The following is a 25068-nucleotide window of genomic DNA, read 5'->3' as shown; positions in this document are numbered from 1 at the left end:
CATTTTCTGTGAGCAAGTTCACGCAATGAACTGCTTCGTCTTTCACAGCCCGACCGCTTCCTTCTTCACCCTCGCGCCTACTTATTTATTTATTTATGAAACGCTCAGGGTACATTTGTACATTATAGAGGGGAGGGGCGGAAATGCAGGTTAACAGCAAAATAAATACAGGATTACTTAAACATATTAAAGTGGAGATAACAATACTACATAATAGTAAATATTACACACAAAGAGTATACTTTATTAACAGACAATGGAAATCAATACACAAAGAATACACTAAAGAGCCAATCTACACCAATAATAGCTATACACGTTGGTACAATTCGCGATTGCAAGTTTACTATTAGTGCATTCTTAAAACGAATAGGATCGGTGATGGTTACTAATGATGCAGGTAGATTATTCTAATCGATTGAGGTCTTAGGGAGGAATGACTGTGAACATGCTATGACACTATACTCCCCAGCGAGCTGTAGCATGCACCTCTCGTCGATGAAGTTGACGTGTATGGTCTTACGTGAGCGCGGCGCGACATCGAACCATAAACAGCCCTTTAAGGGGTATTCACACGGGAGACTTTCCCCCTTCATCAATTTGCGCATCTTCCCCGGAAACGTCTTTCTCCTCCAAGGTAAGATTGCAGACCACTACTTTTGGTTTCTCTACTACTTGTTCTGCCTCATGAGCAGGCTCGGCCGGTGCTCGACAGGGTGCCAGAAGGCTGCTGGCCTTCACCAAAAGTTTCCAATCTTCCTCGGTCAACAAACAATCTGTGCCCTCGACGAGCTCATCAGTTAACGCGCAGAGTAGGTCGACGCTCTGAGGCTCCGTAACCTCTCGCGGGCTATTCGCAATGCCCATAGACTGTCGCGCCGCCAAGCGGAATTCAGGAGCGTCCTCTCGAGGAGGGTTAGTAGACGACAAAATGGCAGCACTGCGCAGTCGCTCCCTTGTTCGGCTGTGCTAGCCTCAGTGTTAACGCGTTGGCAAAAAATGGAACACTACGACTTTGCATGTTCCCTGCATCAGTGAACAAACCGGGCCCTCCGTGACACGAAAAATCTGATTCGTTCTTACGAGACGCAAAGTTTTCGTGATAATACGTGACAACTCGCGCTTTCAATGCTCGCCCACAGCGTACATATACTATCAGTTTCGCGAGGCTTTCTGTAGCCACGTAGGTTACTTAAATGTTATCATCTGGCATATTCAGTTGAAGCTCAGCCTGTTTTACTTGCATATAGCATTAGTCAGTGTTTCTTGCAGTGCATGAGTCCCATAACACTGTACGCGGGAGGTCGCGCGGGCTCGCGATGTGCTCTTGTATAACTGAGCGATCTCAAGTTGGCGATACATTAACATAGGGCCTCTATCATTTGTCAGCAAAGCGCTGTTACGAATCGTGCGACCGACGTTTCAATCATTCGAGGACGCGTCTGTTCGACGCCTTTCATGGAGCGAACGCTTTCCACGCCGTCCTTTCGCCAGTGTGTTGAGTTTCATAGCCACCGCTGCGCCGCTTGTTTTTGTACGTTTGTTGACAGGCGGCAGCACACTGCAAGCGATTTGCTTGTTTACCGGTCTGTGAGCAAGATGTTCTCAGCACCCAGACGTCTCTCTAATTGTAAACGTGGTGACGCGGAGTGGTCGAAGTCGTTCGGCGGAGGAAATCCTTCAGATTGCTTTCAGCAGTGATGTTGAAAGAAATCATCTTGACGACGAGGATTCTTCACTGGACGTAAAAGACTGTGAAAGCACCGAGAGTGACAGCGACGATGAGCGATCAGCTGCTAACTCACGAGGAGCGAGTTGCACTTCACGTCCCCTCCTGCGTTAATGTTCTTTCACGCTCGTAAGTCAGTTTAATTGTATTTATTGTATAGTATCCTTGAGCGAGATCGAAATAAAAGCATAGTTCCTCTTGTGCACTGCATGTATCGCAATTATTGTGGATATTATGGAGCGCCGCATGCATGCCGCCAACACCCTCGAGCTCGACCAGCGAAGCGAAATGGTTAGAGCGATGCATGGAACGTGCCGTCACGGCCACAATCCACGCCTCTCGGCTAACTTCTTCGACGTTGCGAAAAGCATACGTGTGCATTCTTTTCGATATTCATGTTTCGATCGTGCTGATCGAGCCTGCAACATGCGAGTGAAGTGAATTGCACACGGCTAGAGACTCAGCATGGCTGTGACACAAGCGCTACTGGATGGGATGTTAAATGCTTGTGTTCCGTTGAAGACGTAACTCCGCGTTCCCGACTGCGCAAGTAATGACGACGGCGTATTATATTTGCAAACCATCACGACGTTAAACATGTGGTCCCGTGCAGCAGCGATGACTCTACTCGCTGGCGGCCTACTACTGCCGCAAATCCGTCACGCAGGCTCGGTACGTGCTACCTCGGAGTGCCATTCAGCTCATACGTCAATTCTAGTTCATGCAATTTTATGTAGCACGCACAGGATTTCGCAAAGCATCGTTATGCACGGTAACAGAGCTGAAGTATAACCTTTCACACCGCAGCAAATAATTAGGTGGCAACTACTTAGCACTTTCCATGGTTTGGGAAAATATTTTGGTCTCATATTCATTTCAGCGCAGCTCATGACTTCATCAGGTGAAAGTGTCACGGGCCGTACCTCCGCACGTCCTATCTGTCCCTATGCTAACAAACGGGTTGACCCTCCTCCTGGCGCCATCTTGAAAAGCACGGCGCGCCACCTATAGTTCGTGGGCATTGCGAATTTAATTTGACTGGCAACGTAGCTAGCCTTGCCTCGATCGTTTTACCAAAAGCAGACACCAATCTCGCCTTGCCACACGACTCTATTAGACTACGCGGAAGCAGACTCTCCCGAATGACGGTTATCTCACTCCCCGTATCCAAAATCGCATCTGCGGCTATACCTGCACATGATACAGCAATTAACTGCAGTTTATTTGTGCCTTGACCCTCGTGTTTCAGAGACTTCACCTTTGCGCTAAGTACTCCATCAGGTATTTCAGTTTCCGTCTCATGGGATAACGTTACCTTTTGTACCTTCCGCTTTGGTTCGATAGCTTTCTTGGGGTTGCTCTCCTGATCACTAGACTTCGGGCATTCTCTAGCGAAATGGCCTGAGCCGTGACATAAGTGGCACTTCAGAGCCCCTTTCTCTACTCGTGTCGCCGGCTTCTGCCCCATTTCTACAGTTGGTTGCTTTGAAGCACAACCTTTCCCTTTCGCTTGCTCGAAAGTTTGGAGCACTTTAGCGATCTCGGTTGGCCTAAGCCATCCCTCGCCTTCCCTTAATCTCACATACTCAAGACCCTCCGTAATGAGTCCCGATTTTATACGGTCAGCAACCATGAGTTCGGCCATCACTTCTACCGTGTCGGCCTCTCTCACTTGAAGGTAGTATGAGAAATAAGTTCTCACACGCGACGCGAACTGCGCCCACGTCTCTTCCTTCCGCTTTACCGCTCGTTCAAACCTCAGCAGATACTCTGCCGGAGAAAGCTTCAGTTCCGTCAGTACTGCTGCTTTAACTGACTCGTAGTCTGCACTCTCTTCAGGGTTGAGGTTAGGCAGTAGGTAACGGACTCGTTCGGTTAGTGCTGGCATAACCAAATGCACGCGAGTCTCATACGGTACTTGATAAGTAGCAAACAGTCTTTCTACTTCCTCAAACCATAATGGCACATCCGCGTCACTCGGCAGGCGGAACCCTTTCAGCACTTTTGCACATTGCTGGACAGAATCGAAACAACGTCGCCTCTGATCACCCGTCTCCGACCCAGAGTTGGACAACGTGCCATTGAGACGTTCCGCGTTCATTCTAGTTTGCAATAGCTTTTCCTATTCAATCTGGAGATTGAGCCTTTGGATTTCAAGTTCGACCGTTCTCGTTTCATTTGAAAACGGCAAAACCTGAGATGCCTGCTGCATCGATTCTTGCCTCTCAGTAGGCACTCTCGCCTCAGCTGATTTGTCAGAATTTAGACTATCATTATTTGATGGCTCTCGATTCCGATCCATATCCGCTACACTCGCACTTTCATCTCCATTAGACTCCATTGTTTCAGCACCCCCGCGTGTTCTCACCATGTGCTCTACACATAAACTGCCATGCCAACCTGAGAAAGACGTAAGAAATCCTGCTCACCCTTTGCTGAATGCTCTGTCGTTCCTGGATCTCCTCCACGGCGCCAGAGTTGACTGCTGTGGGATCGTCACGACGTTGCCGCTGGTGGCTGTTTGATGCCTTGCCCCTCGGGTCTTCTCAGTGCTGGTCCAGTGTATGGTGCTGTAGAGCTCGCCGATCCCTGTCAGACTGCGCCAGTTATGTTTTTTCTTGTTGTTCGTTTTCTCCTTGATGTGGGTTGAAGTCCCGTCAAGGAGATGATCGACGTCGATGAAGCAGGAGGCAGGTTGGAGGTAATAAAAACTTGAAGGTATATTGCAGCGAAATATTTACCGTCATATGTACATCTTGCCGAAGCTCACTGATGATAACATTGACATCAACAGAGTCTTACTCTTCTACTTAACTTTTCGTAAGTTAGAGCCTAGAACACTGTTACTACATACGAAGAACCGAGTCTCACTGTTCGACCACCAAGTGGTTACGGCCCAGACAGAAGTTGCATCGTACGGAGTCTTACTGATCGATCAGTTAGGTGATTACAGCCTAGACTGAAAGGAAACGAATTCCGTCCAGTCTTAAGTACCTTGCGGTAACAAACAAAAGGGGAGGTGGCCACTGCTGGTCCGCCTCAACCTTCTGTTATCCAAATTGTTTATCCTCAGATTAAGCCACTCCCTACTGGGCTGTCCTTAATCTCGACAGCAGTGTCTTTACAGCGCAGACAGGCGTTTTGGCACTCTTTCCCATCATGGCTCTCTCTCTCCTTCCCACGCTCTCAGGGATTCTCACGGTCGAAATACATCGGTATCTTAGCCCAGGTGCATTCACGCCATTTTCCCGTACTCATCGAGTTGAACTCGCGAAGCCAGTCGTTAAATGGTTCCAGGAAAGAAAAGGCGTTTGCGTGACCCTACCTCCCACGCATTCGACCTTGCATTGTTGCGAAAGCACATGTCGGTAGTTGGTGGGGTCACGCATACTGCCGCCTCGAGCGACGGCATAGAGCCGGGGATGTCCTCCTCATTTTCCCACACATTCGGGCCGCCGACCTCTGAGAACGGTCGCTTGACCGCAACCCATGCCGGCCATCGGGGTAGACAAGCTTGCTCAAAGGAAGCCGTTTGCTTTCTCTTGATAATTGCACAGCGAAAGACCAGGCAGGGGGAGAGCCGAGAAAGAAGCTTTGTACGACGTACCGTGCCGCGCCGTCCCGTCCCGTCTGCACTATCGACTTATGAGCGGCCAAAACCTAACACTACCCATCATTCCCATGTTGGCTGAATGATCGCAGTGCCAGAGTTACCTTTAGGTAATTCAGGAAACCGCATGATTGAGAACACTGTTAGAAATGATAGAAAATACAGCATACCACGTGAGATGCCCGCTTGCGCGCCGCGATTGCAGAGGTCCCCAATGTTCTGCGTATATACAATTTCCTTTTCTCGCGGTGATTTGTGAGAACGGTTCATTGCTTACGCTGCCGCTAGCAAAACGAGCGTCATCGAATAGCCACCACCATTATCGCTGCCCTGTCGAAGCAGCACACCCGGCGAAATGCTATGGTCGTTTGCTTGCAGAACGTTAGGGAGCCCTGCAATTGCGTTGCGCTAAGCGCGCAAGCGGCCGTGTCACGTGGTATTCTTTTTTTTCGTGGGCATCTTTACTAAGCAGAAAAACACTGCTACATAATAGATAGAAAGGTAGAACATTCTAATCGGTCGTTTTGCGCACCGGTCTATAACTTTCTCAGTGAAATATTTTGCCCAGCTTCGTTGCTTCAAATGCTAGTTAACAAATAAGCCTATTTAAGCAATCAAGCAAAACACAAAAATAGTGTGACTCACTCCATGCAATAGTCAGCAACGTGGCCTTGATCGCGTCGTCACTGAGTGCATCGGCATAGTTTGAAACTCTGGCTAAATTTAGCTGGGGCACCTTGTACACTAAACAATTTCCAGAAATGCTGTCGGAATTTAGGTAAAAAATCTGGCAATTAGAGGTTTGATTTCATAAGGAAATCTTTTTATCACATGTAGTTGCTGCAACGACAGCATTCGGGTAGGATGTCTTTTCCTGCCGCATAGTCTTGCAGAGGACAAGGTCAATGATCTGAAGCTAGTACACAAAGGTTGGAGACATGCCACTGCGCGTATTACCTTAACTACATTTTTACGGAGTGCCAAAAGCGGGAGAGACATCGCAAAATATAGCGACGGATGGATGCTATCAGTTTATAGAACCCCCCTCCCCTAAAAAACTGTTTTACACTACGTACATTCGTCCATCAATGCAATATGCTGGTTAGTACTACACTAACACACAAACTCGAAGCAGCACATAACCGCTATATTGACTTCACCTTATCTAATTATAACCGCAAATTTAGTGTTAGTACCACGATAAAGTCCCGACTTCACCTTCTTGAATTTAATATTCGGCGTAAAATAGCCCGACTCACACTTTTTCGTAAATTCGATTGTCACAATAATATCATTTGCGAGCAGGTCGTTAAACTCCCTCCATTCATATGCTCTAGAATTGACCACCTGCCAATTGTTCATATTCCATGTTGCAGAATCCTAACTTACCAACATGCATTCACACCAAGAACCACCTCCGAATGGAATCTGCTGCCAGAATGAACTACTGCTGTCACCGATACTTCACGCTTTAAGTTTGTTTTTTTAAACATGTTTGATACTGTGAAATTCTGCTTTTAAATTTATATGCCATGTTTTCTTCGTCTCTGCCTTCTTTCTTGTTTTAATTTTTGACCATCAATTACATGCATTACGCTTACCATTATATTATTTCCTGTTGACATATTTATTAGTTCATCTGTTTTGTATAATTCTGTGGATTGTTCAAGTTTCATTATTCTTAATGCATAGAATGTTCTTTCTCATTTTACTCTGTAGCATGCTCCTCCCCTCTCTAAAGTAGAAACCTTGAGGGTGATATAAACAAATAAAAAAAATAAATGTAAAGCAGGGCGGTGACCCGAGTGTCACCAAGCTCGAAAAGAAACAATTTTTGTTTTGTTTTTATTCGGCCTAATTCCTTGTTTACTTTACTTAAATCGATGTTACTATACAACAGAAGATCATCAATTGAAAGCCCAACTTATTTCAGCATCCCTCCTCCCCTTTGCTTCCGTGGTTTTATCCTGTACCTCCATGTATCTATTACCCTTATTTACCCATACACTGAGGCACACACATTATCTTACGTTCGGTATTTCCTGACCCTGTATAGCACCACCTGATCATTGGGATCATTGAATACCATCAATCGACATTTTGTTACACTAAATCACAGACCTAGAGCTTCACCCGCCTCTCCGCATACATCCGCGAGCTGCTCCATATAATATCGGCTGCCCGCGAATAAGACAATATTGTCAGCATAAGATAAACCTGGAAGCTCCTGCTTTATCATCATGCCATCATATCATCATCATATCATCAGGTCTGTCTGTGTGAGAGATTAAAACCAATATAACTACGTCGTAGCACATTTGCCATTTTCACTATGTACAGCATGAATAAGAACGGGACAGCGAGCAGCGCTGCTTCGGGCCCTTGCTAATACCAACGTTCTCTTTACAACATAGTCCTTTCCCGTTTACGCAAACTGTATGCGACGCTTCCCGATACGTGGTGACACATTTTGAGTTTGCGCGAGACATTGTGCAAGTCTTCCCAAGGACTTCATGTAAGTGAGGACGTTGGAGATCACCTCCGTGTTCATCCTCTTTCTCATTCTTTGTCTACAGTGCACTATCGAAAATTAAAAATAGTAGACAAGCATGACCAAACGCTGACGTGTCGATTAATTCGATACCATATTTCTTAAAAAATCTCTCAATCTCGCTCCCTTTTCTGTTTCAGGAGGTGGGTCCGGATTCATTTCAATCGCCACATCCGTCTACACTGTGTCATACTTTGAGAAGTACAGAAGTGTGGCCATAGGAATTCAGTATTTAGGAATATCGCTCTCAGGCATCATCGCTCCATCTATTCTGTCCAGCATAGCCGCAAAGTACGGGTTAGGAGGCACCTTGCTTTTGGCTGGTGGCGTTGCATTGAATCTTGTTCCTCTAACGCTTTTACTCCGACATCCGAGACTAGTTACACTGCATCGCTGCCGTCGTCGGAAGAGAAACGGTGTGGTCAAGCATCCTGTAGGAGGGACATGCGTGGAAAAAGTCAGCGAAACAATTCCTATTCCTACAATTGAGCCTCCTATCGATGACCTCAGTAACATAAACATCGAACTTGAAGAGGCAAACGACGAAATGACCAAAGCCACAATTACGGAAGCGGATGATCTCCTATGTGGGCCAGAAGTGCGTTGCACGGAAGTGGTGTACATTCTTAGAGACGTAAGAAAGAAACTTGGCCTGATTTCGCAAGTTGTAGCCGTCCTGCGGACTCCGACATTCTATGTAATATTAGTGCCCGTAGTCGCTGCTGATATCACGCTTCTTCTGCTCGCTTTTACAGTTGTGGACTACGCCGAAGACAAAGGAATACCGCTGAACTTAGCCGCAGTGCTCGTAAGCTGTCAGTGCGCGGGGGGCTTTGCTGGCCGCCTCGTGATTCCCTTGATGTCGGACAGGACGCCGAGTGGACGATGCGTCATCGGCTCCAGTAGCGTTGTTCTTATTTCCATGTGTTTTCTGGTCATGCCACATGTGGTGAGTTTTGCGGCCGTCGCAGTGCTTACGTTCGTCGCTGGTGCCCAGCAAGGTTACCTGGCGACAATCAAGACAGTACTTATCGCCGACTACATTGGTGTGCACCTGGTGGCAGTGTGTTGGGGCATCACTGGCTTGCTCTCAATGCCGTTGTTATTTTGCGAGCCTGCAATAATTGGTCAGTCCACTAGTATTTATTATTGATTAGTGTGACTGTAGAAGTGTAGGCTGTGGGAATGTAGGAGGGGGACATGCCGATTTACAAAACTGCCTACTTCTCAAACATTTTCTATTTGAACTTGGTCCGCGTTATGTTTAGAGCGAATGCTCTACTCCTCCCGGTAAAGACACAAAAACACGTCGTTGCGTGAATCTAACCTTGAAACCCAACCAAGGTCAATAACAGCGGCGAGAAAGCACGGGTACATTAGATTAGCATCACACGAAGCACGGGTACATTACCTGCCCGCTAACATCCCACGGTTGCGTTAACTGTCCATTGATCTCGGGTAAGTGACGGGGCCAATGATAGAGGTAAGCGGCACCCAGAGACCTAGCAGTTCCTATATGGTTCACAGTTGAGATTAGACAAAGCTTTCGCATTCCCTAGCAGAAGCAGGTGACATAGCGGTGTATTCAGAATAGCGGTGAGTTTCCGCGCGTTGCAGAAGTCGATATGAACAGCTCCTGCATAGAGGCGTATGCTCTACCACAGGGGTCGGTAACCTGCGGCCTGCGGGCTGCATGCGGCCCCGGCACGATGTCAGAACAACCACCCATCCCCTTGTCACTTTCTATCTAAATGCCGACATGGCAGTTTTGACCGCAAATGGGGCTAAATAGGAATAATAAAGCTCTGTTACAGTTGGCATTCTGCACCATCTTCACACTTAGCCAGATAACGTTTTCAGTTCGTCTCTTTGCACAGGTACAAAAAAGGGGAAAGAAATATTCTTGGTAGAAATGCTATGTCAGGGAAGGACCTTAATCGAAGGAAAAGGGAAACTCGGGTCCGGCAAGCTCAGAGACGTTAAGGCTCTTGAGATGAATTTCAACCTGTTCACACAGCAGACTAGTGAGTCTAATCTTTGTCACCTCCCTTGCTGCAAAAAAATTTGAGGGAGATACGAGCACACCGCTTCCCGCAGAAAAAAGCTCTGTCCAATATTACGTGGTTTAAAGAGGGAATTCCACGTTAGATTTTCTGGTTTTCAAGAATATCCCATTCTTTCAAAGTCTTTTTAAAGTGGGAATATGTACCAGTTGGCAATGGCTGATCTGCAGACAGACGATGAGCGCAAAGAGCATTTGACGCGAAAGACACTGCGGAGTTCTGGCCTCACAGACTCAAAGTTTTCGGCTTTGAAAAAACTAGCACCAGCCATGACAACAGTACATACATGATAACAGGACCATTCGGCAGTTAATGCGTCTAGAAACAGACTCTCTCGAGAACGAAGTTCACCAATTTAAACTTGCGTTTCCGTCTAACCGATGAACCCCCCCCCCCCAAATATCTGCGTCTGTAGGTGAGCAACCTTGATGTAGATATTTGTGAATGGCCTAAGAATGGCCAGCACCAAAAGTCGCATTGAAAGGTTTTTTTTTTTGCTTGTAACCTAAGTTTTTAAATTGCAACCTTTTGACATGCGTGCTGAACATAAATATAATTTATATTCCTGTTTTGTAGGGTATTGTCCATTCGGGCAATTTTTTCTGTTCGTAAAATGAAAAATTGGGCGAGTTAGTGATGCATGGTGAACCACAGCGCAACTACGAAGACGACTATACCAAGTACACACAAGGCGCTGAATTACAACTAGTTCATTTTCTCGCGAAATGCGCATATATACACGTCGCAGAAGAACATAAGACGGAAACACAACAACAAAGCACTCCCTTTCCCCCGCTTTGCGTGCTGCCCCCGCCGTGTCGTCTTCATGCAACTCGGCCCTCCGCCTCAAAAGGTTGCCGACCCCTGCTCCACGGCTTTGCTGCTGCTGTTGTACCTGACTAAATTATATAGCACGCTCGCTGACCAAAAAAACGCCAGGCCTGCGCTAAAACCGCAGCACAGTCACAGCGAAAGCTGGAAGAGCGGCGTTTCTAGAGCCCGTTAAGCTCTCTTGGGGCTACAATACAAGTACACTAGAAAGGTACCCACTACGCCATAAATCACAATTTTTGTGAAGTTTGGAAGCACCTACTAAGCCATTATTCTTCATTCTGCGGAGAAGCGAGGCACCAGCTACACGTCTGTAAGGCATTATGTGCACTTTGTTCACGCGACGACTGATGACGATGAAGAATTGTGGCTCAGCCCTTTGTAATGGGTTGGAATCTTTAAACGGCCCACCAGGTATGTAATTTGCATTGGGTGACGCCCGGTCGCTATTTCCCTCTCCCGTCATGCTGTATAACATACGTTGACGTGGAAAAGAGACGGGGGGGGGGGGAGCGAAGAACTTTACTGAGACCCCGAGGAAATGGATGATACGCTTATGGGCTTCCTTGGCAACCAATACAAGTGCCCTTGCGAGGAACCCACTACGCGATAAATCATTGTAATTTTACTGAGACCCAGAGGAAGTGTAACATGCGCTTATGGGCTTCCTAGGCAACCAATCCAAGTGCACTTGCGAGGAACCCACTACGCTATAAATAATTGTAATTTTTGAGAAGTAGGCCAGCAGGCACTCTGCCATATTTTCATTCTACGGAGAGCGTTGGTACCTGCTAAACCCATGTAAGGCATTATGCGCACTTTGTTGATGCTGTGCCTGATGATGAAGAATTATGGCAGGGTCCTTTATAATGGGTTGGAAGCATTCAACAACCTGACCGTTGCGCAATTCGCATTGTGTGACGCCAGCTTACAGAAATCGCGTTGTGCTACGCTTGGTGCTTATTTTATTCTTCTACCACGCTATATTGCATATGCTAATGTGGTTCCTTCCCGACATGAAGCCTGTATAGGACCTTTTAGCAAAGCAGTTTCAAGCACCGGCATGGCTCAGAGGTTGAATACTGGGCTCCCACGCAGAGGACCCAGCAGAGAACCTCGTTCCATCCTGGAATTTTTTCCTTATTTAGTTTTTTTTCTTATTTCGAGCGATACTGGTTACGGACACCGGCGGCGGCGGCGGCGGCGGCGGCGGCGGCAGCGGCAGCGGCAGCGGCGGCGGCAGCGGCGGCGGCGGCGGCGGCGGCGGCGGACAACTACGGCGCCAAAAACGGCCGGTGAAATGATCTCATAACAGCTTTCGCTGTAAAATTATCGTCGTTCAGGGTGGCGAAACAAAGTTTGTCGAGCGACAGCTCGGCCTTCCTTGTATTGGGAGAGGGTGCCACCATTGGTTTGCAGATATTTAACTTTATTGCATGTTTTGGGCTAGGAAATGCCGACGAGAAGTCTACACGTTCCAGCTACGCTTCGCGACAAGGGAGCCAGCGTGTTGCAATACAAGGCAGCACATAGATGCTGCTCAACGCCGTCGGCGCTCTAGGGGCGAGCACGCAGCCAACATGGATGCAGCCAGCGCCTTTGGTGGTGGCGGCACGAAAGGCTGCCCTTGAGCCGCTGTTCGTTTTCGCGAACAAGCCGCACTTGTGTTTCGCTAAGGCTTTCTCGCCGCTGTTATTGACCTTGGTTGGGTTTCAAGGTTAGATTCACGCAACGACGTGTTTTTGTGTCTTTACCGGGAGGAGTAGAGCATTCGCTCTAAACATAACGCGGACCAAGTTCAAATAGAAAATGTTTGAGAAGTAGGCAGTTTTGTAAATCGGCATGTCCCCCTCCTAATTCCCACAGCCTACACTTCTACAGTCACACTAATCAATAATAAATACTAGTGGACTGACCAATTATTGCAGGCTCGCAAAATAACAACGGCATTGAGAGCAAGCCAGTGATGCCCCAACACACTGCCACCAGGTGCACACCAATGTAGTCGGCGATAAGTACTGTCTTGATTGTCGCCAGGTAACCTTGCTGGGCACCAGCGACGAACGTAAGCACTGCGACGGCCGCAAAACTCACCACATGTGGCATGACCAGAAAACACATGGAAATAAGAACAACGCTACTGGAGCCGATGACGCATCGTCCACTCGGCGTCCTGTCCGACATCAAGGGAATCACGAGGCGGCCAGCAAAGCCCCCCGCGCACTGACAGCTTACGAGCACTGCGGCTAAGTTCAGCGGTATTCCTTTGTCTTCGGCGTAGTCCACAACTGTAAAAGCGAGCAGAAGAAGCGTGATATCAGCAGCGACTACGGGCACTAATATTACATAGAATGTCGGAGTCCGCAGGACGGCTACAACTTGCGAAATCAGGCCAAGTTTCTTTCTTACGTCTCTAAGAATGTACACCACTTCCGTGCAACGCACTTCTGGCCCACATAGGAGATCATCCGCTTCCGTAATTGTGGCTTTGGTCATTTCGTCGTTTGCCTCTTCGAGTTCGATGTTTATGTTACTGAGGTCATCGATAGGAGGCTCCAAAAAATACTAGCGTCCTTGTCACCTAACGACCCATTTTTCATCAAGAATTCTGAGGAGGTGGTACGTTATGTATCTGGCCTTAAAGAAGGCAGCTACAAAGGTTTCAGTGTTGACATCCAAGACTTATACTATTCTTTGCCGCAGGATGCTCTACTACAGTCTGTAAAAGAGTGTTTTCAACGACATAACGATGAAGTTTCTTTTCGCAATAGCAGTGGAATGTCGCTGGAAACGTTTCTTGAAATACTTTGCATGTACCTCCAAAGCACGGTTGTACAGTTTAAAGATAGAATGTTCCGTCAGAAAAATGGGGTGTGCATAGGATCAAAAGTAGCCCCCTGTACTAAGCACAATTTTTTTGAGCAACATTAACAGACTGGTGTATACCGATTTGGACAACAAAGTTTTAAAAATATGCAGGTATGTTCATGATTATCTGATTTTGGGCGTTAACACGGAATGGGATGTGTACACATCATCTGTGATGGAAACGTTCAGAAAAAGAGGCAAAGGCCTAAATTTCACATACGAAGAACCCACTGATAACTGCTTACAGTTCCTGGACGTTAAGCTCATTTTTGAAAAAGACCATTTGTGCTGGAAGTATTCCACGAGAACGGAAAAGCCTTTATTACAGTATGCTTCCTGCCATTCAAGAATAATAAAAAACGGGATCGCGATGGGATGTTTTCATTCACCTCTAACAAAAACGTGCGAGCACAAGTTAAATGAATCTTTCCTAGAGCAGAAGTTACGGCTGGAAAAGGCTGGATACCCTACCCAGATTTTGCTAACTGCAAGTGAAAGGCTATTGAAGAAAATGAAATCCGCGGGAAGAGAGGTGCAAAGATGCCAGGATGCTAAGAAAATTTCGGTGATTCCCTACATGCATGGTTTTTCCCATAAAATTAAGAAGGTGGCAGCTAAGTATGGTGTCAAGGTAGTTTTCTCGGCAAAGAACAAAGTAGGGGGCGTGTATCCTGCTGTAAATAATCTGTACGATGACAGACCTAGAGATATCAAGAATAAATGTTCCAATCGAGCTGATCACCGGGTGGTTAGTGTAAACGAAATGTAGTTTACAAGATTCCGTTCAATTGTGGCCGGTGTTATGTCGGTCAGACAGGCCGATGCTTGAATGTTAGGTTAAGGGAGCACCTGGCCAATTTGAAAGGAAGGCCGGAAACACATTTAGCAATGCACTGTGCAAGTTGTTCTGCGGGTTTGCGTAGTCCTTTGTTTAACCAAACTGATGTTCTGTATACTCATCCTAATCAGACAACAAGGGAGATTGTAGAAGCTTGGCACATCTCTAGACTTCAAGACATGTGTGTCAGTCATCCATCCGTAGCGTTGAATGATAGCGAAATTGACTTGCTAAACAAGATGTGATAGTGCAACGTGTATGTTAGATGCTTTAATGTTCTTCGTGTAAAAGAATACGCTATGCCATTCTACGCATGCGCAGTGTTCATTAGGTGCCTGTAGCGAGTATATAATGTTGTTTCTTATTGAATAAATGTCAGTTGATAGTCAGCGCTGGTCCTTGTGAACTTTTCGTCTGTGTCTTAGTGTTGCGTGCGCAGTATTATCATTATGCAACCTAACCAACTAGCCCGTCTTTTCTCTCTCTTCTTCCAATAGGAAAAAAGTTCAGCGGAAGATGAAGCGTTGAGGAAACGTGGCATCATGAATGCTTGCCTTCATCAGGGCCCTGAGGGCAGGGGCGTGGCCAGAGGGGGGGGGGGGGCAGGGGGGTGTTCACACCCTCTGAAAATTTTCAATTTTACTCGCGTTTCTATACACGCACACATACAAACGCACGCACGAACATACATGAAGTATGGTTGAACCCCCCCCCCCCCCCCGAAAACAATTTCTGGCTACGCCCCTGCCTGACGGAAACTAGTCCCCTTGTCGAGTCGTTGGCTTCAGCGGCATTGCCTTTTCGGCGATTTCTCTTCACTTCATCCTTGCGTTTGATTAAATAAAGCCAATGGGACGACGCTTACATATTGCAGAATGGCTGTACCAGATCCTAAATTTTGTCATATTGCACTGTTAGTTGTTTGACAAGAATTCTGCGAATGATCAATCGTGCAACACAAAGTGTTCTTGAAGGTTGGATGCTATATAGCTGCATTTTAATTAGCGCGATATTTTGCGTTCTTTTGCCGCTTCTGAATAATGTTATATAGTCGCATGCTATATCTCATTTTGTGGTTTTTACGTTTCTATGCTGTACTGGAATCGTTGCTGTTTTACATAATAAATTATGACATGACCACTTTTGTCTGTGAATCTACTTAGCTCTCACTCTGTAATAGTAATTACAGGATAAAGTAACTGTAATTACTGTAACAGAGAGGGCTTCCTAAAAACGTGCACTATTATAATTGCATGCGCAAAAACAAAACAGCTAAAAGAAAAGAGATCCCGTATGACGTCTTAAAAACGTTTAGAAAACGTCTTTTCAAAGACGATGCAATGCGATATTTTTATTTTAAAAATAAGATTTTTTTGCGACGTTTTTAAAACGTTTTCAAGATCGTCTTAAAAACGTTTAGAAAACGCCTTTTCAAAGATGATGCAATGGAATATTTCTATCTGTTTTAAAAATGGGATTTTTTGCGACCGTTTTAAAACGTTTTCTATATCGTCTTAAAAACGTTTTTAGATCGTATTAAAAACGCTTTCTAGATGGTCTTAAAAACGGATTCTAGCCGGACATTAGACAAGATATAAAACGTTTTCTAGACCTTTAGCTTCTATTCCGTGACGTTTTCTAAACGTTTTTAACGTCTCGGATAAACGTTTATAAAACGTCAATTATCCGTTTTGTGCTACCTGGGCGTATGCTCTACCAAGAATGCGCGCACTAAGCGTACAGTCGAGTCCGTTCTGAAAATTACGCGATCCCCAACGGAAACGCCCGAACGTACGATGACTTGTGGTTGTCTGGTATTACGGGCACGGGTTAGCCCATAAAGGGCTCAGTTTTTACCAGTTTGACTGTCACACTAGCGGACAGCTTTTTTTTGGCAATGAATAATAATAATAATAATAATAATAATAATAATAATAATAATAATAATAATAATAATAATAATAATAATATTAATAGTAATAATAATAATAATAATAATAATAATAATAAAAACTGGGGGTATTTCGCCTCCATCGAAATGCAACCGCCGCGGCCGCGATTGAAGGTGCGACGATCAGGTCAGCTGCCGAGTACCGTAACCGCTTCACGGCGAACTACCGCTGATTAATGTCGTCCGAAATTCGCGTCCGTGTCTCCTACACAAGAAATGCAAAAAAAAAAAAACCTTCATTTCCTACAGGCACCTGTTTGAGAGAGGACGCGGCACAGACCAGCGATATATTTGCGTATCTTTTTTTTCTGACTCTATTTGTTGTCCTTTCGCGTTTTTGTACGCATGAGAGTGTTGCGCTTTTTGCGCGTGCCCAAAAGCTAAATGGCTTCAGCGTCTTCAGGCGAGTGTCCATTTTTCAGTTTTTTTTTAATCTTCCGTGTAGTCGCCTCCTAAACTTGAGCCGAACTTTAGCAACAAATGGCTGTCAAAGCAAACAAAGCAAATGCTATACAGTACTCACACAGCGCACTCATAACTTTATACGGTGTTACGAAACATATGCCACGTCTGACCACTTCGCCTAGAAGCAAATGCCATAATCTCCACTACCGAAGATTTCTCGTCATTGCCCAGAAAATTTGTCCGCGAGTGTAGCGCCGTATTCGCCGACGATCACTTTCGGGACCAACGCGATAACATCGCATTCAGTACGCATAATTGGGTAATTAAGGAGAGGAAAGCAAATAATCGTTTCAGTCATTGGGCACGAAATGATCTAAATAACACAAAGCGAGACTAAAGCGATCGTGTCATAATGCAGCTCGGGCGTTGCAAGCAGTCGCAACCACTTGATATTAAGCGCTAGCGACACTTCAGTCGTTATCTTAATGGAAAATTTCCTTCTACCATAGCAAAGCTTTCACGGAGGCATCTATAAAACCCGCTCTGTCCTCGTGCGTTCTTTTAAAGACGATAGTCTTTCTTGGGATACTTAAACGGAGAAAGTTTGGTCTGTCTTTCTGTTTGTCGGCACGTGACTCGATTCAGCCACTCGGCCAAAGTTGAACCACTTGCCCAAAGGCCAGCCATCTTGAACGGCTGACTAGGTTCATACTTGTGTACATTGTCGATCAAAAAGCAAATTATACGCATATCTGAGGCTCAACATCACTAGGTAAGTATTAGGTGGTGTGTTCCTTTAATAGAAAATGCATACGTACGTAATTCTAGGCGGCGATCGGAGATCTGTTCGTTCCGCTTGTTCATTTTCCTTTGGAAGAACAAGCGCGCTGATTGGCTGAAGCGGGAGATGCCACTCAAGGCCGAGGGGTATCGCCATTTCTTTATTTTTTTGCTTGATCTTTTCTTTTTTGGTGACGTCATATCGCGGCATAACGATTGGGATGATCGGAGATCTCTGTTCTGCGCCCTTCGTTCTGTACCCATTCTGGCGGCGCACGCGATTGGCCGAAGCCGGAAAACACCACTTCTCTGAGGGGCGTAGCCATTTTTCTTTTTGCTTGTTCTTTTATTTTTTTGGTGACGTCATACCCCGTCATAACGAACATGTCGTCTGCTACAAACGAACGGAGCGCGAGACCGATCGCACACGTTCTCTCGAGCGAACAAACGGCTTCGCGCGGCATGATGCGGCGGTTGCGGCTGCCGCAACAGCTGATTTTGAGAAAATGGCGCTTGCGACGTGTGCTTCTCTTGCGGTTGGAGGTGCGAGATGCGCTTGAAGACATGAGCGAGTGCGGCGTCGCTTTCTGTTCTCGAAACGAACAGTGCGAACAAAATGAACGGGCCTGCCACTGGGCTCTGGTCTTACGCGCACGGACTTCTTAGTTCAAAAGCGCTACCAGCTACTGCCACGTGTCGTCCCGGTCCTCACACGTAAACGACGGCCCCAGTGGGCACGACGGCGTAGGTATCTCTGAGTGCTCTTTTATAAACGCCAGCGGAAGCTCCTTTTGACGATTCGACACCCGGGAGCCAAGCCAGACAATCCGGTGGGACGACATCTTGAAAAACTGCGCCAACCGCTACTTTTCTCTTTTTTTTTCCGCGTGCGCGGCTTCACATAGCCAGCACCGTTAGAAAAACTAACACCAACAAATATCAGCGCTCAGACCTATTTCTGTTTCAGAAACTATTTGAGCTTGAAAAGAAAAACAATATCTTTTCGTATAACAACTGTATTCATTAGAAGGCGAAATATACGGTCCCCTTGCCGAGGACAAGCGATGCGCGTCTACTTCCGGAAAGCTCGCCGCTCAGCGCTTGACGATTGGCTGTCCTCTTCCTCTCGGCGGAAGAGAGCTTCGGACCGCCCACTTTTGTGACGTAACACCGCCAGAACGAACGCGGAACGAACGGAGATCTCCTATCCCCCCCCCCCCCCCCCCCCCTAAAGACCCTAGTTTCTTAAGCTGCGCTGAAAATGCGACTGCGCTGAAACTTGCCTTCCTCCGTGCCCTCTGTACGAGCTCATTGTTGTGTTTCGGTTTCGGTTCTGTATTGCAATGTACGAATGCCATGGGTCGCCGCTCTGGCATTGCTGTTTTACCCAGGCGACGTGTAAATAAAAGAGTGTGTGGAGAGTACTCGTTGAGTGCGGACGTTTCTTCTGCTTCAGCGCTTCGCGCCAATCCGCGTGTTCGGGCTGGCCGGCGTCCCCGCCGGTCGCGTTGGTCACCACCGGTCTTCGCCTGCTGCTGCACCGGGACTACCAGCCCGCAACACAGCACTCATGTTTCCCGATGTATTGCCAGATGGCGTCCATATCTCATGCAGCGCCTCTTCTATCGTCTTTAGACGACATTTGCAGCGATGCACGCAGATACGCGGCCAATTTCTTACGTCCTCGTCTTTCCATGCGCTAAAACATAAGAGATGAGCATTTATGAATAAAATTTTTTATGTTGCCCTGCATCCTGCCACTTTCATTGCAGGTGCGTTCCGTGACACGCAGGGCTCGTACGACAGCCTCTACAGGATGTATGGGGCAGTGGACTTGGTTGCGGCGATTTTGCTTGGCCTGCAAGTGTTTCTGGACTCAAGAAAGAGAAGAAATAAACGCTGACCTGAATAAATCACCCAATACAGACAGCGCGTTGGACATCTCAACCTGCTCGGTGTCCATCCATAAGTGCTTTTGAATATTATCTACGTCTTTTATATGTAGTAGCTGCCGCATGCAGTGATAGTCACACTGATTCTGCGGTCATACTGCAAGTTATTTGCGTATTGCCGCAGGATCAGTGTGACTATTGGCATGTCGTCTTTAATGTTCTTTCGAGAATTCGTCAGCCTCTACACTCCGTTTCAAGCATCAGGTGCAAAGGTGCAACGCTGGGGAAGCTATGCAAGAAGTTCTGTAAGCGAAACGTGCACGTCCTCGCGTCTCACGCCTGACTTTCGTCGTTGTAAACGCTCGTGCGAGCCCAACACGAACCTGTGCGTGAGGCGTCACGACGGACTGCAAATAGGGTTGCCACCCGTGCAGTTTTAGACGGGCCCGGCCAGTCTCTTAGACAGAGGGCCGGTTGCCGATCCACACCTAAGACCGGCCGCCATTGGCCGGTTTTAACAGCGAAGCTCTCGTAGCTTGCCGTAGTTTGTGCGGTGCCACCAGAAAACTCGTCAAGTTGGTGTGCGCCACAGGAATCGGGCAAGCCCCACAACCATGTACAGCAGTTGCGAGTTTCAAATGAAAACGAACACGTGAACGAGAGGGAGACAAAAAAGCGATAGAAAGAAAGACGAAGAGATAAATAGAAAGAAATAACGGGAATAAAGACATAAAAAGATTGAGAGACAGAGAAAAAAGGCAGTTTCGCCGCAACGGCGAAGCAATGAATGCGATAGCAACAAATTGGAATGTAACACGAAGAACGGAAACCAGCTCGAAATATCCAGCGCGTCGCTCAAGCGACAAGGACGCACGAAAAGAATACACACAGGACGAGCGCGATCTATCAAGCGTCACAGCATGACACTTGAAGCGCACTGCTCAAACAGAAAGCAGGACGCACGAAACGAACGAAGAGGTACACACAGGACGAGCGCGAATTGTCACAGTTGTTACATATTTCTGTTTGAACTGCGAGCTCCTTTCGCAAACAGCGGCCGCTGCAGCGAGCGAAGGGACCTTCGTATGCTCTGTGACTTCAGCGCGGACATCGCGGGGAAAGCACATGACAGACAGCCCCCCGCTCCACCCCCCCCCCCTCCCGCTCCCTTCTTTCCTCGGATAAGCGCACGAATGCGACCACGCTTCTGTAGGACGAAGAGAAACGGCGTTCGCAGGAGCGGGGCAAGGTGGCCGACGGCTTTAAGTGCGCCCGTTGCGCTCCTAGCGCCATCTCGCTGGTAATGAAGAAACGCTTATCAGCGCCTCCCGTCTCTGAATACTGCGGTAGAGGGTGTGTATATAACGCTCGCCGTTAGCCACCTGGACGATCTGCGCTTCGTGGCAGAGTGGTTAGAGCCACGCGCTGCGGATCGAGAAGTCGCTGGTTCGATTCCGCGCTTCGGAAGTTTCTTAGCGGCGAAGCTCCTTATGCCGTCGGTGTGTCCATCCTCCGTTTGTTTGTAGTGTTGTAGTAGCTAGCTCGTGAGAAGCGCGCGTTCTGGTGTGCAGTAAAGAAGAAGAGTACGCCGTTGACGAGTGACACTCTCGTTTTTTTTTTTTTTTTGCGTGTTCGCCTGTGTGGCGTTCTTTCTTCGTTACTACGTCTCGTGTTTTCAACGACATCCGAAAGCAACATTTCAGAAGTAACGCGCCATGAGGCTCCCTCTTGGCACGCTTTCACTTTAGCTCGGAGTCGCCAGATGGAAGACAAGGCTGCGGAAAGGAGGGAACGGAAGGCGGCGGCAGCGCGCACTCGCAGACAGAATCCTGCGGTGAGAGCCCGCGAGGCCGAAGCTGCACGTCGACGCCGCGAAGCAGATTCCGCCGTTGGAGCCCGCGAAGCCGAAGCTGCTCGACAAGCTGCACGGCTGCGGCGAGAAGACCCCGCCGTTCGAGCCCGCGATGGTGAAGCTGCTCGACAAGCTGCAGGGCTGCGGCGAGAAGACACCGCCGTTCGAGCCCGCGAGGCCGAAGCTGCTCGACAAGCTGCACGGCTGCGGCGCGAAGACCCCGCCGTTCGAGCCCGCGAGGCCGAAACTGCACGGCTGCGGCGCGAATCGGATCTTCAAAATGTGAAGGACCATGAAGCGGCCAGAAAGCGCGCGTACCCGCAGGCAGAGCCCGAGGCTGTGCGAGGACGTGACGTGGCTGCAAAACGTAGTGGCTGAAGTGGCTGCAAAGACGCGTCGTGGAGTGGCTGCAAACGCGCGTCGGCGCCTTCGGCCTCTGCCTGAAGGCGCCGACGCGCGCTTCCAGCGGGACTTCCTTGATAACAGTTTCGGCCATAGTTGCGGTGTGTGCCACAGATTGTGGTTCTCAAACAATGTAATCACAATATATTCCATCAAGAAGGACCACGCTCGCGCCAATGCCATCGCCGTGCTGCAGCGCGAGTTCGCTTCGCCCACTCATCATCATTCACCACGTGGATATGCTGTGATTTTTTCGGTATTTTGCTTTGGGACTTTTATGTATATATACATACTTATACATATACGCAGCATGACGGCGGCGACGGCGACGGCAGAAGCCAGCCGAGACTGTCCATATAATTGTTATCGCAATAAAACTTAAAAAGAAGGAGAAAGATAGAAAGAAAAAGGCACGCAAAAGAGATAGAAAAAAACGGAGAGCTAGACAGAAAGAGAAATTGAAAGACGAAGAGAGAGAAAAACAGAAACGATGAAGAGATACCAAAACCAGGAAGCAAGACAGAAAGAGAAAGATAGACATACATAAAGGAAAACAAGAAAGCGAGAGGGAAATAAATGGAAGAAACAGGAATAACGAGACTGGCTCTTTCAATACTTATTTCTATCTCTATCGATTCTTTCCCTTGAAGAGAAAAAAAAAACAGATAGAGGGAGAGAGAAAAAAAAGAAAGAAACAAGTACAAAAAAGAGATACAACAGGGAGAAAGACAAAGAAAAAGATAGAAGGAAAAATAAAGACAATCAAAGAGGGCCATTAGCATCGCTCTTCCTTCAGTCTTGGCGCCACTCGTTCGAAGTCGTCATTTTTTTTTGCCATAATGGCATACACACCCATGGTATACCAGGCCCATCATACAGCTCAAACTTCGCTTTATAGCGCCTGCGGAAACGGCGGAATGCACGCAAGGAAGAGGAGCCCTATTTAACTTACTTAAATCTGAACCGAAAGCCAAGATGAGTGAAGCTACAAAGTTTAGGTTAATACCACATTAACCTCTTTTATAACAACAATCTGCTCAAGTTTTAGAAAAGCATCAATCTCATTACTTCCTATCCGTCATCTTTTGTAATAAATGATGTATTCTGTTCCGACTCCTCGATTATGTCTTAAGCCTTTAACGGCTATTTCAAATCTTGATTTTGAAATGAGAGTTCTACTACCCCTGACATTGAAATTAACCAGGAAATGTCTCCGTTTCCAGGACTTGAAATCAGTTATACCGGTATTTATAACGTTCTCGGGAGTGCATACCGATGAATCAGAGTAGCCGTGACTATGAACGTGAGTGAGTGATGATGAGTTTGCGTAGCCTTGAGTATGAACGTGCGTGATTGCCGATGGGTGTAAGAGACGCGAGTATGATCGCCGGTGAGTACCAACGAGTGTGAGTATGAACGTGAGTGAGTACTCATGAGTCTGAGTGTGAACGTGAGAACTCATGAATTTGATCATGCGTGATTATGAACGGGAATGAGCACCTATGAATGTAAGGAGATGTGAGTACGAACATCAGTTAGTACGGGTGAGTGTAAGCGTGAGTATGAACGTGAGTAAGTAATCAATAATAGACCGATTTAGTTGGGCGTCCGCAACAACGTACGGACGCAGCCTGCCATAGGAAATAGCTGGCAGGCTGCGTCCGTACGTTGTTGCGGACGCCCAACTAAATCTGTCTATTGTCAGTAGGCGTGAGTATGAACATGTGTTAGTACCGACGTGTTGGAGTGAACATGAGTATGAGCGAGGGTGTGTAGCCACGAGTGCGAGTATTAGAATGAACGTGAATACCTGTGACTGTAAGAAGGGAGTATAAACGTGATTGAATGCCTGCGAGTGAGCATGTAAGTGATTATGAACGTGAATGAGGTGAGTAGACGAGAGTGTTTACGCGATGAGGTGAGTGGACGTCAGTATAACCGCGGACGACTGACTGAACGCTCAGCGTGAGTGTAAGTACCAATGAGTGCGAGTTGGCGTGCTATGAGCATGAGTGGGTTCCATCCGATGGTCAGTGCGAGTGACGTGAGTGAACGGAACAAGCAAGTTCTAGAAAACATGTGCTCATCGTGATCAGTACTATGAGAACAAGGATAAGTACAGCGAGCGTAAGTACAGTTAGCGAGTGCGAAGGTGAGCCAGTGCCTGTGAGTGTGAATGAACGAGAGAATGATAGCGAGTGAGTTTGTGGAAGTGAGAATGAGCGTGAGTGAGCACGCATGAAAGTGAGTAGACGTTAGTATGAACGTCATTATGGCCTTATGAGTGCAAGTTGATGTGTGAGCGTGCGTGACTGATCGTGAGCTTGAGTAGACATTAGAATGAAAGTAAGTACATGTAAGTGTGAGTGAACGTGAGTGAACACGTAAGGGTTTAAGTACGCCTTAGCATGCACATGAGAGTTCATTGGAGCGTGAGTATCAGGTCCGTAGCCAGGATTTCTTATTTTGCGGAGGTGCGGGGCCCTTGCTGAAAGCCTTGGCAATTTTAGAAAACATATTTTTATACTTTATTTTCGGTGAAAACCCCCCTTCATCAAAATTTCAGGGCAGAGGCTAGACCCCCCCCCTGGCTACGGGCCTGGCGAGTATGAAAGTGAGTGAGTAGCTTGGAATGCAAGTATACTTGAGTATGAACGCGAGTGAGTACTTGCGGGCGTGAGTACATGTGCGTATGAACGCGAGTACGTAAGGATGTTAGTACACGCGAATATGAGCGTCTATGAGTAGCTTCGAGTGTGACTGCATATGTACGAAAGTAAATGAATGCGTAAGCGTTGAGTACACGTGACTACGAATGCTGTTAAGTAGCTTGTGATCATCATTATCGTCATCAGCTTGATTGCGCGCACTGCAGGGAAATGCCACTCCCATGTGCTGCCAATCAACCCGGTCGTATGCTTGCTGCTGCTACGTTATGCCCACTAACTTCTTAAAGGCGTCATAAATCACACCTCGCGCTGGCATGAAAACACCTTGGAATGAATCGGACGTCTTCCAGGAATATATAGCCGAAAGAAGTTTTCGAAAGCTCAAGTAGGACCGGAGATATAGCATTCGCTATATGTACCTCACGCATTCCCTCTCAACTCGCTTTACTCTGAAGGAGAGGGCCGCGCCGTTCGAGGAGCCCGCCCAGTGCATTGCGTCACCTCGCTTCAATGTTGTGTGGTTTCCTTTCCGCGTAACTTGGCGGTGTTGACGGCTGCTGCTGGCAACTCACAGTTCCGGTCGGCTGTTCGGCTGCTTCTCGCTGTGCGGTCTCACGCGGTGTATCG

General features: G+C 47.3%; 1 protein-coding gene across 1 annotated transcript; it reads left to right on the top strand.

Annotated features, from left to right (window-relative positions):
* The first annotated feature begins 8301 nt into the window (after nucleotides 1-8301).
* Nucleotides 8302-19536, top strand: LOC119389016 (monocarboxylate transporter 12-like). Its single transcript, XM_037656311.2, has 2 exons — nucleotides 8302-9017; nucleotides 19399-19536. Exons 1-2 carry the CDS (start codon nucleotides 8438-8440, stop codon nucleotides 19527-19529), a joined length of 711 nt encoding a protein of 236 aa, XP_037512239.1. The 5' UTR covers nucleotides 8302-8437; the 3' UTR covers nucleotides 19530-19536.
* The last annotated feature ends 5532 nt before the right edge of the window (nucleotides 19537-25068 follow it).

This window comes from Rhipicephalus sanguineus, chromosome 4, assembly GCF_013339695.2.
Source record: "Rhipicephalus sanguineus isolate Rsan-2018 chromosome 4, BIME_Rsan_1.4, whole genome shotgun sequence".
NCBI classification, from domain to species: domain Eukaryota; kingdom Metazoa; phylum Arthropoda; class Arachnida; order Ixodida; family Ixodidae; genus Rhipicephalus; species Rhipicephalus sanguineus.
Note: the sequence above shows the minus strand (reverse complement) of the source record. Positions and strands in the feature narration are given on the sequence as shown.

Excerpts from the sequence above, each read along its gene's own strand:
- LOC119389016 (XM_037656311.2), top strand. The coding sequence starts at position 8,438 with ATGACCAAAGCCACAATTACGGAAGCGGATGATCTCCTATGTGGGCCA. Across the intron at positions 9,018-19,398 it reads TTGCGAGCCTGCAATAATTG|GTGCGTTCCGTGACACGCAG; the intron begins GTCAGTCCACTA and ends CTTTCATTGCAG.